This window comes from Annulohypoxylon maeteangense, assembly GCF_022496945.1.
Source record: "Annulohypoxylon maeteangense strain CBS 123835 unplaced genomic scaffold GGS22scaffold_6, whole genome shotgun sequence".
NCBI classification, from domain to species: Eukaryota; Fungi; Ascomycota; class Sordariomycetes; order Xylariales; family Hypoxylaceae; genus Annulohypoxylon; species Annulohypoxylon maeteangense.
This window is the reverse complement of record NW_025953253.1, coordinates 625,850-639,733: the sequence shown is the minus strand read 5'-3', so window position 1 is coordinate 639,733 and position 13,884 is coordinate 625,850. Positions and strand designations below refer to the sequence as shown.

At 44.8% G+C, this 13,884-nt stretch overlaps 3 protein-coding genes across 3 annotated transcripts; all 3 read left to right on the top strand.

Annotated features, from left to right (window-relative positions):
• The first annotated feature begins 239 nt into the window (after positions 1 to 239).
• GGS22DRAFT_123814 (uncharacterized protein) lies at positions 240 to 1,666 on the top strand. The gene is made up of 2 exons (XM_047958291.1): positions 240 to 454; positions 512 to 1,666. Exons 1-2 carry the CDS (start codon positions 333 to 335, stop codon positions 1,521 to 1,523), a joined length of 1,134 nt encoding a protein of 377 aa, XP_047819914.1. The 5' UTR covers positions 240 to 332; the 3' UTR covers positions 1,524 to 1,666.
• Positions 1,667 to 2,416: 750 nt separating this feature from the next.
• On the top strand, positions 2,417 to 5,882 carry GGS22DRAFT_159836 (uncharacterized protein). Its single transcript, XM_047960842.1, has 2 exons — positions 2,417 to 5,130; positions 5,184 to 5,882. Exons 1-2 carry the CDS (start codon positions 2,858 to 2,860, stop codon positions 5,515 to 5,517), a joined length of 2,607 nt encoding a protein of 868 aa, XP_047819913.1. The 5' UTR covers positions 2,417 to 2,857; the 3' UTR covers positions 5,518 to 5,882.
• A 1,074-nt stretch (positions 5,883 to 6,956) lies between these two features.
• GGS22DRAFT_159835 (uncharacterized protein) lies at positions 6,957 to 8,898 on the top strand. The gene is made up of 9 exons (XM_047960841.1): positions 6,957 to 6,999; positions 7,054 to 7,167; positions 7,250 to 7,324; positions 7,384 to 7,817; positions 7,899 to 7,931; positions 7,985 to 8,016; positions 8,083 to 8,156; positions 8,348 to 8,418; positions 8,473 to 8,898. The coding sequence occupies exons 2-9, from the start codon at positions 7,118 to 7,120 to the stop codon at positions 8,571 to 8,573; spliced, it is 870 nt and encodes a 289-aa protein (XP_047819912.1). The 5' UTR covers positions 6,957 to 6,999; positions 7,054 to 7,117; the 3' UTR covers positions 8,574 to 8,898.
• Positions 8,899 to 13,884: the final 4,986 nt, after the last annotated feature.

Genomic DNA, 13,884 nt, shown 5'->3' with positions numbered 1-13,884 from the left:
AATGTACCTGGGTACACAATCATGCGAAGGCAGATTTTTAGCTTTGTTACTCTACATATATAGTATTATTAATATTTCATAACTTTTTTTAAGGTACTAATTACGTAGTAAATGCTGGATCATTAACCCCACAACTGTACTAGGTAGAACATTATTAAAGCTAGGTACACATGTATGCGTGTGTGCCAGGTGGGTAAGTACCTACCTAACTTACACCCCGCTGTGTTCGTCGAGTTAATCGATTATCTACCTGTCTTTAAATCTCCACCTCTACATTGTTATGCTCCGTACTCCTTCTCCGTCTTTCATTTTTATTTCCCATTCATTTAAATATGCCTTTTGACGATAACGGCGTTCCTATGGACGACCAAGTTGCCGACTTGTTGGTCAAGGAAGCAAATGATTGCTCTATCAAATACTCAACAATCGGTCTTGATGCCTTTAAATCTACCAAGTAAGCATCTATCTATTCATAACTGAATTCCTCCATTCTGATTCCTGTTTTCTCCAGACGTCCCGCAAATCAACCTAAGCCCAACACTCGCTTTCTCAACAATATCATTCGCGGCACCAACCATCACAATCGCGCGCTCCAAGCTAAAGAGAATGCCGAATCCCAGGCCAAACTTCACGATCTAGAAGTTGCAGAAGCGAAGAAACGAAATGAAGAGGAGCGCAAATTACGGAAGGCTAAGCCAGGACCTAGCGACACTAGGAAACGTATGCTAGGTGACATTGCGGCCATTCTTGGTGGATCGCCTAAGAAGCGTAGGACTGAGAAGGCTGGAAGGTCTATTACACCAACTAGTAATGCTTCAGGTACAGCAAAGTCTGGCGATGGAATCAAAAACTCTCGCCGACGACATAGGAGCTCTACAATAACGGATGAGATGAATGCCAAAAAGGATAATGGTCACAAGGATCGAAAGGATCGTGTTGGAGTTCCACGCTATGCTCGCCATCGAGAAGAGAGCCAATATGATAGCTCATCTTCATCTACTACCCCGAAGCGCAGGCGCCGAGGTCGCTCATCCCGTCAAAATAGTCATCGCGACTCCAGTGTCGCAAAACACTCGCAGCACCAATCTTCTCCGTCCGCAGATTCATCTGACTCCGGTTCATCAGAGGAGACTATTGGCCCTGTACCAGCTAAAGCACCTGTCGTCCGACGGAGGGGACGTGGTGCCAATGCCACCACGTCTGGGATAGATAATCGTTTCGCACCTGACTACGATCCGAGGAAGGACATTACACCCGAAGCGGAAGATCAACGGCAGGAAGATGACGAATGGAGTCATGCAGTCGAGGCGTTTCGTGACCGCCAGAAATGGAACCAAAGAGGAGAGGAAAGACTCCTTTCCGCAGGCTTTACTGAAGAACAGGTTAAGAAATGGAAGAAAGGCGACCAGAAGGACGAGGCAGATGTGCAATGGGCTACAGTCGGTGGTTTACGGGAATGGGACCGCGGAAAGGTGGTTAATAAGGATGGTACTGTCAGCTTTAAAAATGATTCTGAGTGGTAGCGAAAGGCGTCATCTCTCGCAAAATGTTATTACAACAAGTACGAAACCAAATATGAAATTACTTCGGTATTTTCGCATCTTAAAGCGTATTAAATGTTTCGTTTAAAAATAGTAGATTGAAATAATAACAACGCGATACGGCAGGACTAGCGTTTCTATCGAGTGAAGTTACGGAATCGTTTTTACATCAAATATATATTAATAAATACATGAAATTTGTATTAGATCCGATTATTTTCGGAGCAGTTTCGCGCGTTGTACGCAAAATAAGCTTAACACTGATTCGAACGCGCTATAGAACGTACTCAAACACCACTTACACCTTTCAATATTTGCAATTAGGTCCAATGAAAAGGTCTCGACCTGATCAATTTTTTTTGGAACTGCTAAGCAGTTTTGGTTGCAAGATTGAAAGTTGAAAATAGTAGCCCGTTCCATCAGTTCAGTCGATTTAAGTTAATCTTAACAAGTTCCAGCTACCAGCACCGTGCAATAAAACTTGTTCGATTATGTTTCTTAATGGTTATTCATTGAATGTAATCATCAAAAATTTAAACTGCGGTACTTTACTTGATTTCTTACCTATCTTTGTATGGGGCAAGATGTACATATGTATATAGTTTACCAGCAATTGTTCGGACCATAGATACAGCGTGATTACATAACATTACACTTTAACCGGATTAAGAACTCCGTAAACTCCAGCAAGTATTGATTTATTATGTACATACCTAGGTACCTAGTATGCTACATATGTATTGTACCTGGTCTACCTAGGTACCTAGGTATGTTCGTTACGACATACATGTAGGTACTAAAGTTGGAATCGTCGGAGCTCGGGCATAAGATGTCCTCGACTCTCGCAATGTGCTAGTATTCTATCCTTTTTTCTACATTATTACTATCGCCGTCATCGTTGCCGACCAGCCCAACTCAGCCTCTTACGTCTAAAGAACCTTCTGTCGTCTCGTCTCGTCTTTTTTCTCACCCCTTTTATTAAAAAAAAGGGGACAGTAACAGCTTATAGATCTTTCTTTTATCCATCCCTTTTCTAGCTGTCGACTTGTTACTCTCTATCTTCACCCCGCCTTATTATTCTATTCGCAACCGAAACTTAAGAGAGTCATCTCAAATACCTCGTACTTCATATTTCTATCCAACCGTTCTAGCTTCTATTAATTCTACTTCTACTTCTATTAATACACTCTTTTACTTCTACTACGAATGGTCGCCTACGCTGTCGACCAGCTGAATTGCCAGCTACGTTGACGAGCTCTCTATCCTACGCTCTCGTCCATAACCCCTCGCTCTCGGCCCACACCATATTCGCAAACATGCGACCGCCTAGAATCGCCATCCTCGTCCTCTTCTTCGCTGCCTGTCTCTTCCTCCTATGCCGAGCGATGACATCGTCCAGTCGCCCTGCGTCTGTAATATCTTCCCCACGATCAGCACAGAGGCTCGGCTTCAGGTCCTTCTTTTCTTTTTCGACCCCATTCACGCTCTTCCCGCCTAATGCCGTCATAACCATAGCCGATGACAATAGCACCTCTTTCGCAGCAAGACCCGCTGCTTTTGGATCTCCGCTGCCGAGCAAGGGTTTAAACGGACAGCTATGGATTGGTAGTGGCTTCACCGAAGAGTCCACGCAAGACGGTGAGGGCGAAGGCGAATTGGGCTGCAGCGACGTTCCCGGCTGGGATGATGGTACCTCGAATGCCGTTTTGAAACCATCTAAGAAAGAAAGCCAGCAGAAATTTAAATCCGTTATTGCTGTAGGCAAGAGCAAAAACCAGAAACGGACAGACTCTAGAGGTCCCCTAGTCGACCGAACCTCCCCCACCGACCTCGAGCCTAAATCCAAGACGAAGCCAGTCAATGACGGCACCGATGACTACCTCCACCAGAACTTTGATCCGCCGACGAAATCCCAGATCGACGTTTTAGGATCTTCTAGCTCCAACCATGCCGATATTCAGTCCATACAGGAGGGAGCTGAGATTGCTGGCAAGATAGTTCTGCTGAGTCGCGGTGGTTGTGGTTTTCTTGAGAAAGTGAAGTGGGCTCAACGACGAGGTGCAATTGCCCTCATCGTTGGCGATAACCAAAGAGGTGGTCCGCTAATACAGATGTACGCCCATGGGGACACTTCTAATGTTACCATCCCTTCCATCTTTACGTCCCGCACAACTGCGTATCTACTCTCACTTATGATGCAGCCTGGAAGTTTCATTGAAGATATCATCGACGAGAGCGGTAAGCCTTCCTTGAAAGTTCAGCAGTCCGACAAAGCCCGGAAGAACAGGAAAGCGAGAAATGCAGCCGTGCCGGCTCAACCTCTAAAATTTCCCTCGAAATCCAATAACAAATCACCTGTACCCAATAAGCATCCATCATCAAGCGCCGAGCCTTCAGATTCATCGTTAAGCTGGCTCCCCAAAATCTTCAGTTGGGGCTCTACTTCTAGCTCGAGCTCGGCTACTAGTGGAAGCCGCCCGCCCAGCAGTGGTCAACTTGACTGGGTGCTTGTCGAGGACTTTTCTGATGAGAAAGACAGGGCGATCAAGAACAGTCTAGAGCGTGCTGCAAAGGCTAGGGTAAACGGAGCTTCGAGGCTTAAGACTAAAAAGATTCCCGAGGACAATTTCCAGATAGGTGTGGAGGACTGGCGAGATCCGGATCTATTGGGATCTTCCGACCAAAACGATGGTTTGCAGGAGCCGCTTGACGGCAACGAAAAGTTTTCTTGGCCAAATGCAAGATCCGATCAAATTTCGGATGTTGGGACTCCGGAAAACAAAAGACGGAATACCAAGGGTGGCAGAGTCACCCCCAATAGCGGAGAATATGCTGCGGGTCATATGCCTACCAAGGGGTCCAACGCTATCGGGTCGAATAAAGGGAATATGCCAGCCTCAAGTAACGGGGGCCTCATTTCTAAGATATTCGGGGATGATGAAGTAGACTTCACCAAGGTTGAGGCTCAGCCTAAGCCAATCGACGTAACCAACGGTGGGAAACCAGTTTCCGGCTTGGGAGTTCCCTCCCCTTTTGATGGACGGGAGGGTCTTTGGGTCGTCATCACTCCCTCTAGCGGTGCCAGTCCTTTTTTCGATACTCTCTTAGTCCTAGTGATTAGTCCGCTTATCACCCTCACTGTAGTGTACGCTTTACTCATTTTACGAGCGCGTATTCGGCGAAGAAGATGGAGAGCCCCCAAGTCTGTAGTTGAGCGACTCCCGGTTCGCACTTATCATACCGTAGCATCTACACCAAGCCGTACATCCAGAGTACCTTCTCCAACTAGTTCGTCCCCAACAACGCCGTTGCTTCAAAGCCAGCACGGCCCGTCGAGGTCCAGGCCACGTTCGCGAACTATAACCGGCGTGCCGTCAGCTGGTGACCTTCTACAGATCGAGTCCTCGTTATCCCTACATAGGTCCTCATCACGCGCAGAACACGAGAAACGCAGCACGCATCCTTCGAGTGAGTGGAAGAAGTATATGGGTAGACAAGTCGAGTGTGTGGTGTGCCTAGAGGAGTATGTGGATGGTGTCAGCCAAGTCATGAGTTTGCCTTGCGGCCACGAATTCCATGTAGACTGCATGTAAGTTTATCATCGTAGATCTCGGGGATGTATATCGCTGACTAACAGTGTAGAACGCCGTGGTTAATAACGCGGCGACGAACGTGCCCTATCTGCAAGGGCGACGTTGTCCGTTCTCTAGCCCGTGGGGTGTCATCCAGCCCACGGTATGAGCCCTACCAGGACGATAGTGACGACGACCTCGAAGTACAGGCAACCAGTTCTTCGTCTCCTGATGCTCCATTGGAGCAAGCAGACGACCAGGATGTAGAACAGGGCATTCCAGTATCCCCACACCACTCACATCAGGAGGCTTGGTTCGGTGCATTAAGGAATACCTTGAGGGCTGGATTCCAATCTCGGTCTAGGCAGACATCGGGGGAGCCTGAGAATCAAGACAGGCAATAGGATTTTCATTCACATGATATTCTTCATAACACCATCGGCGTTGGGGTTATATAGTGGCATGACTTCGTTATAAACACAGGTTACGGTCTGGGAAAGCATGAGGAAACAAGGTGAGGGGATCAGGGACAGGACTGCCAAGCTGGTAGGCCTCCGAGACTGTTTAATATCTCTTTTGAGGCCTTTCCTCTTCTTTCTCGCTTCTTGGAAAGAGGACTATCATCTAGAAAGAGGTGTAAAAACATGCCTTGTGTGCCGATATTCACGGATCGGCCCTGAGATTATAAATTATTAATGAGGATTGTTATACCCTGTGTAGTTAATTTTATGTATTTTATGACGAACACAAATTTGATGGCATCTTTTTAGCCTCGTGCTCGACCTGCTTAATAAATTATTAAAGTTAACCGGACTGTAAAATGATAATACTTAATACATCCCGTCGACGACAGTCCATAAGAACAAATCCGCCAACCCGCCAATTTAATTAATATATTAGAATATACATAATATAATACAGTATATAAACGTACAGTTTAATACATATTCCACACAGTGCCATGAATCTTACAGTGGGTCATAGCGCTACAGGGCTTTCAGCGCCCTGTAATTTACAGGCTTTATAGCGCATCAGCTCCTTGTAACTTATAGGTGGCTTTTTAGGTACCTACCTATGTAAAAAGCCCTAAAGCTAGCGCTAAAGCCTTTCTAGGCTATTATTAACTTTGGAATATTTCAACCTTTTCGAAACGAATTAAATCAATTGACTGCTCTGATTCAATCGATCAATTCGATTCAGTTGAATGCGTAATAGGTGAGTACCTAGTAGGTAAGTAAATAAAGATACACGCGTAATAGTTCAAAACGAGGGGTATCACGTGACCTCGAGCCTCATCGGATAGATGTCAACAGCGCGTATTATAAAAGGTTTAATTGAAACTCAACGTATGAATATTAGTTTACAATGAATTAAACTTATATAAATAGAAAGGCCTTTTGAAGCGCTTTTGAATAAACCTACTATATTTGCGAGTGATCTAATATTGAAGCGTATAAGTGTATCCAAATCACAAGGTACCTATGTAAAAAGGCTATGCGCTATAAGGCCCATAAGTTATGGGGGTTTTCAGCGCCCGATAGCGCTATAATCCCCTGTAAGATTCAGGGCACTGTGCGGAATATGTATCAAACTGTACGTTCATATACTGTATTATACTGTATACATTTTAATACATTAATTGAATTGGCGGGTTAGCGGATTTGTTCTTATGGTCCGCCGTCATATATATAAAGTTTTCGCAAATATATATTTAAGTATTTAACCTTGAAGTATGTGCTTAAATGCTTATATTGATACTAACTTAAAAAGGAAGCATATGTACCTAAGTAATTTACGTAAATGTACGAACCTTTTATGACGACAACACTTATTCGTTATTGGTAAGTAACTATTCAGATTATAATTCATTTCTTGCTAAATATTAAGTAGGTATATAAAAACCATTATCATCCTTTCTTTCCCAGTTACTTACTTATTAGAAATTCAATCAAACTTCTCAGATTATTTATAAAAATCCTTGCGACTCGAACAAGTTTCCGCACGATGGCAGGTGGCTTTACCAGCAACATCTCAGCCAAGGCTAAAGAAGTCATGTATGCCGATGCCCAGCTCAAACAAACCCCGATGCTTCAATATTCTCTCTAGGGATACCTAGCCTTTACTAATTCATCATAGGAAAGAAGAGTACTGTAAAGCTACAGAGTTCCTTTCAGATGCGACCAAGAGCCGAGCCTACTTATACCCCTTCAAGTATTAAGTTAAACATTTAATCCTCATGCTGCCATCTGGCGCTAATTATTTCTATCTAGGGGTATAATCTATTTTGTAACCCACAAATCACTATGGAAGCCATTCTCCTCTCGCATTTTGCCAACTCTGGGGCTTACCATAGGTGTCTTCGCCTCCATGCTCTTCTTTACTTATGTACCGCAGCTTGCAATCCTTGTCTTTATCAATGGCCCTTTGGCTATTTTCACTACCATTCTTCTCATACTCAACGAAAGCTCCATTATTATCAACATATTCTCTCGTAATTTTCTCTTACGGGATGCTCTACTTGATGCCTTCGATGGTACACTTATCGCAAGAAACGCCATTAATATCGTCAAGGAAGGACGTCAATTAAAGTCTGGCAATGACCCTGTTTCAAGATTGGGTAAAATTCTTAAAAGCCCTTTTTCGAAATTTACTCCGAAAGCTTTGATAAGATATGTTATGTATCTTCCCCTAAATTTTATCCCCGGTATGTTATGTACTGCCTACCTACCGGTAGCCGCGCATCGTCACTCCGTCAGATAGTATTAACGAAAAGCTACCCTTATAGTTATTGGCACGATTATTTTTCTATTTTTTCAAGGTGAGTATTAGTCTAACCACGCAAAATGAATTAACTACATACGTTTCTACTAGGTCGATCAAGGGGCAGTGTTGTTCATGATCGGGTGTGTCGTCCTTGCTCAGGTTGGGCCTTAATGAGACTACATATGACTGACTCTAGAGAGTGATAGTATTTTCAACTAAAAGGATGGCCTTCGCCCCAACAGCAGGATTGGCTTAAGCGGTACACGAGCCCATACACCACGTAAGTACAACTCACTTTCATTCGAAATTAGTCGCTACCACCTACATTATATAGGCGAAAATATCGGGCTACTGACTGATGTTTCGTCCGTATCCAACCAACATTTTTCCAAATCCGCCAGTTCTGCGACTACTCCTGATTTATCTCGTTCCCGATTTATGGTGATAATCGGAGTTGACCTTGTGTTATAGCTTTGGGACGGTAGCGACCCTTCTCGAGATGATACCCGTCTTATCAATATTCTTTACGATCACCAACGCCGGTAGGGCCTATATCCTAGCTTTGTAAACATGGCATTATTAATGCGTAATATTAGTGGGCGCTGCTCTCTGGGCTGCCGACATTGAGCAAGGGAAGACACAGATGATCCAGGGCACGGCCGGCAACCTGCGAGAGACTGCCAAGAAGGCCGAGTAAGGTTGTGCAAGAGATATGCCAAACCGACGTCCCCGAGATTAGGTGGACCAAAGATCCTGCACATAAATGTATAGACCGACCGTGTCATATTCGTAAGACCTCAACGGTAGGATTTGAGGGAGCTTGTAAAACTCGCCACCACATAGCGACCTAGACACAGGCAAGGGTTATTAGACCGGTGGAAATTCTGGGGAGATTTACCGGATACGTGCGATCCAAGCTCACGATACAGCTGGACCTCAACTTTCTAGGTATTTAGACATCACCAATCACTAAGAATCACAATATATCGAGTCATTATCGGACCTAAAGCATTTCCCCCGAGATTCTATCCAGACACGTTCCCAGACACGTTCCCAGACTCATATTTAAATCATAGCCGATATGTTAATTCCTGTCTCACCCTGTAGGACGCCATTTTGCGCATGTTGTCCCCAATTCCCATTAGCTTGTCTTGGTATATTGGTTAGTGTATAGAAGACTGTAAAATCTCGATTAATTAAATTAAAACATGTCAATATCATATGGTTCACGTCCATACGCAGCTGTAATACGTGTGTATCCGGAAAAAGTATTCCCTGATAATACAGAGCAGAACGTTTGCTCTTCACATGTCCACTCAGACAATACCAGCGGGAGGTGGTGCAGCAAGGCTGTCAATCATAATACGCACAGGCAGGATAAATCGATTAATCTGCTAAACAGTTATAAATATTTGGGGAGGCTCATATGTCCCGTCCAATCAATCTTCCATCACACCATCGCTTGATTTCTTATGCGCCATTAGAAGAGAGTAAATCTCTAGTTCGTAAAAATCAACTTGCATCCCTGTTCATATTTCGTTCTGTTGAAGACCAGACGTGAAGAGCTTCGTCAATATGATCTCGAATGAGCAATCTATCAGTATCTAACCTAACGGATAGCTGCATTTGGCACCTGTCACCAGGCAAGGCTTACCGCAGATGGGTATATACAGCCTCGTTCCAGTGCTAGGTACCGTGTAAGCAGCCGTAGTACACGTATTCATGATGCTTCCCCTAATAACGAAATTATCATCCGTGCTTTATCAAGAATACCTACCGTATTCATTTTTGCAGGTTGCCAAATTGGTATGGATAATAAGGGGTATCATTACACGATGTCACTAGAACTCAAGGACCAACATGACACAAGAGCAACTCTGTACTCATCATTTAATTATATAGCCCATCATCCCATAATTTTCTCAATCAACCATTCCATATAACCAACGAACGGGAGGACTTATAGAAGAAATCCTGTAGCAGTATCATATGTCTAGCTCTCGAAGCTCGCTCGATTAGCCCAAGCCTCGATACCTTGATATATAGATGCTGGCCACAGGCTAGGTATGGATGCCTATCTAACGGTTATATCTAACTTGCTAGGTTGCTACTAGGATGCTACTACGAGATAAAAGATCCTCCGGCCAAATGTAATCATGCTTCAAGGTTATTGACTAGGATACATACCCAATACCTGGTGCTAGCAATTATCTGGCAATCGTGGAGATCTGACTCGTAGGTCTGTAGATGCCTCCGTAACATACATCCATGTATTTGTGAGTACCATGGCGGAAGACTGCATTGGAATTTAGAGAAAGGAGAGGGGGGGAGTCGATTCTGTACCATCTCACGCAGCCCCGGGTAACTAAGTAAGTAGTGGTGCCAACATGGAAAGTACATTATGATAGAATGCTTCTGGCGTAAGAGAAAATCGAAGCTTGGAATAAGTACCTAGGTATAATGGATACTAGAAAAAGAAAACGAGGTAGTATACTTGAGTACTTCGTCCACTTAATACCCAAAAGTGGGGGTGTTACTCTTCTTCTCGGCCAAAATCAGAAGCTGTCTTGACCTAATCTCTCCTGGTGGTGACGCGCCTTCCCTTGAAGAAGCACCGAAAATTCACCATATTAGGGGCTTCCACGCGTCAACCTACATAGTAGTTCCTCCAACATCTATGGATATGCAGAGCTCTCCCCCTCCTTTTTCTTATCCTTTTCTTTAATTGATCTATTTCTCTCGGCCCATTCATTCCCTCTACCATCCAAGACCGACAGTCTTACCTTCATTTTATTCCTTCATCACGTTTGTGTAGAAGGGGGACAAAATAAGATTTGCCTTTTTCTTCATCATATTTTATTCTCTACCTCTCTTTTTTTTCTCTTCGTCATTTTCCGCCTCGATCACTTCTCTCCGGGGTCGGTTACTTTCATTTTGGGTCGTGTTTGAGTACCGGTAGATTCTACTAGTCATCCTTTAAAATATCTGTAGTATTCATCTTAGTAGAGCTCCCCGTCGTCGCTAGACACTCAGCCCTACATCATGAAAGCCTCGGTTCTCGCTGACCTGGTGTTGGCGACCGTCCTCCTTACGTATGTCACAGGAATTATAGCGATGACCCAAGGGGGGAGCCCTCTGATTCCGCACACCTCATCGGATGTTCAAAGCCTACATCAAGTTGACTATGAGCTCTTTGGGGGGCTTCAGCCTGATCGTGGCGCATATAATTATCCTACTCCTTCATATGGAGGATATGGCCCTCCTCCCCAGTCACCTTCAACTTCGAAAACTTCCTCGTCAAGCTTGGGTCAGCCTAGTTCTAGTACGACTTCGTCCGTTGGAATTGAAAGCAGTCTTACTGCGAGTTCAGCTAGTACCTTGAGTATATCTTCAGGTATTCCAACTAATATTCAGACTGATCATGCTTATTCTAACATGGTTTCAGTTCCGTCGGGGTTACATTCAAAGAGCGAGTCTCTGACCTCTACCACAGAGTCGTCGCCCCTGGCTAATACTTCTATTTCTCTCTCGGCGCCTACATCCATTAGCAGTGGCAAATCGTCGACAGTAACCGAAACTCAGACAAGTATTCCAGCTGGCACGGCCACTAGTACTAAAGAGTCAGGTACTTTGGTCACATCGACAATTAGTCCGAGCGCTTCTAGTGGGAACCTCACCTCACTCTCTTCTATCACCTCCAACTCCAGTTTGGTAAGTAATCATACCCGATCCTTGACAAGCGCAGAGACTGTAACTATGAGTAATTTGTAGATAGCATTATTTAGTAAGGCTATGGCTACTGATAACTAATTTTAATACAGAGTAGCCTATCGAGCACCAGTGGGGGGGCTGGAGACCAAAGTGAATCTCCGTCGGTGACCCAGAGCACCTCACCTGGCGTAAGCATCGGAACAAATACAGTCGCTCCAACCACTGTCTCTAGAGCGAGCACAAGTGAAATGGATACAATAGTTACTATGTCTTCAGGGATCTCGTTGACTGTGACTATCATTCAGAATGGGACTACGCTTGGGAGCTCTAGTACAGCTGCCGTAACTGGAAGTGTTCCATACACTTCAACTGAAGTCTGGAGTAGCACCTCTTCGGTTTTAATCTCTAGTCTTGTATCATCGCAAAGCGCGATATCTTCTATATCCGAAACTATCCCTTCAATCTCATCCATATCAAGCTTGAGATCCGCAATTTCATTGGGAAACGGCTCACAGTCAATCACAACTTCCTCGAGCTTGCCAACTCCTTTCACGGGAAGTTCTATGTTAACATCGGAGTCTGCTACTTTTCAGCCATTCCCTATGTTGAATAGTACTTCTAGCGCTGGTTCGGTTGGGATTACATCTAGTATTCCATACCAAAGCGTATCATTTTCGCACACGGTCACAATGAGCAGCTCTGAGATACTCAGCAAACCCCCCTATTCTACATCAAACTCAACAAGTGACATAGAGCCTACAGGCCGGACCTCAGGTATCTTCAATTATACCTCAAGTTTCCTTATCACACCGTTTCCAATAAACAGTTCTACATTCTCTGCGTCTACAACATCACTCTCCAATATAAAATCCAGTAGCATCGTTGGATCGGATACTCTTACCGAAACGAGAACGTCTTCTACGAAGCTATATCCAATCTCCAGCTCAACGATGTCTTTTTCAGCGTCCACTGGTTCGGCACAATCAAGTCATGTACCTGGAACTTATTCTCCAACTAATCAATCTATTACCGGTACTTCATTACCTCAATCAGTATTTCCTACACCAAGTAGCCTTCTGACTAGCGTATCGAAAATCACCAGCACCAGGCACACCGGCACAACACCACCCCCGCTTTCAAGCTCTAGTTCAGCTTCCCAACCCCCGTTCACTTTGTCAAACTCGACAGGTGTCCCGACGGGTCAAACTGCCCCCTCGACCATGATAAGCACACCAAGAAGTACTCTTTCTAGCGTGACTGGTAGAGGAGGTTTCAGCACCATGACGTCTCAATCACCACTATTCCCTTTGCCAAATTCGACTATCTCAGCTACAGGGCGGTCCAACAGCTCTCCCCGAAGTTCAAGTTTATCTACATTGACGTCAGTCGTTCCAAGCGGTAGCCAGGTAACTCAATCCCCCTTGCTCAGTTCGTCTTTATCCACTAGTTCTTGGACATTTCCCTTTCCCATGAATAACTCGACCTTGACATGGTTGAGTCCAACTGGCGTCCCAAACTCAAGTACCGCTCTCTTACCGAATAGCTCTTCTGGAGCCACATCTACCATTAGTCTCAACTCGGCAACACCTTCTCTCGGTATATCAACAGGGCAATACAATACAACGTCGGCCCCCTACCCTCTGACCAATTATACATCCCTGACGCCCCGCCCGACAATTATTTCTTCGGCCTCAACAACTAGAATATCCGGTCTTTCAAGCATTGGAAATCCTTGGCCTCCATTACCATCATCAAACGGCACAGGACCTACTACCGTCGGGTCTACAGGGAGTCGAGTACCTACAGGTCCAGGTCCGGTTTCTTTGAACTCGACGATCATTCCCACAGGAACGAGAACAAATTCTTCCATGTTAACCGGTAGCGCTACTACCGGAATCACTACAATATCAAGTTCCCAGGGCACAGGGGCTTATAGTAACTCTATAAGTCAGATTTCCCATACATCTGTCTCGTTCCCCATGTCGAATTCGACGGTCACTTCTGTAGTGGCGCCCGGTTTTACTTCAACACAACGTGGAATCACGTCTGGGAACGCCTCAATACCTTCTGGCCATTCTGATACAACTACACTGCCTACTATCACGTCGTTTACTACCAGCCAAACTTCTGGATCAGTTAGCCAGTCATCTTTCTCATCGCCACGGTCGACTCCACCATTCCTCTCGACAAACTCGACGACCAGTGTAAGGCCAACCGTTCCATCAAACAAACCCTCGGGTCTTTTAAGTAGCCTTACTTCTGTACCAGCTTCAATGACAACCGCCGATTTTAATTCT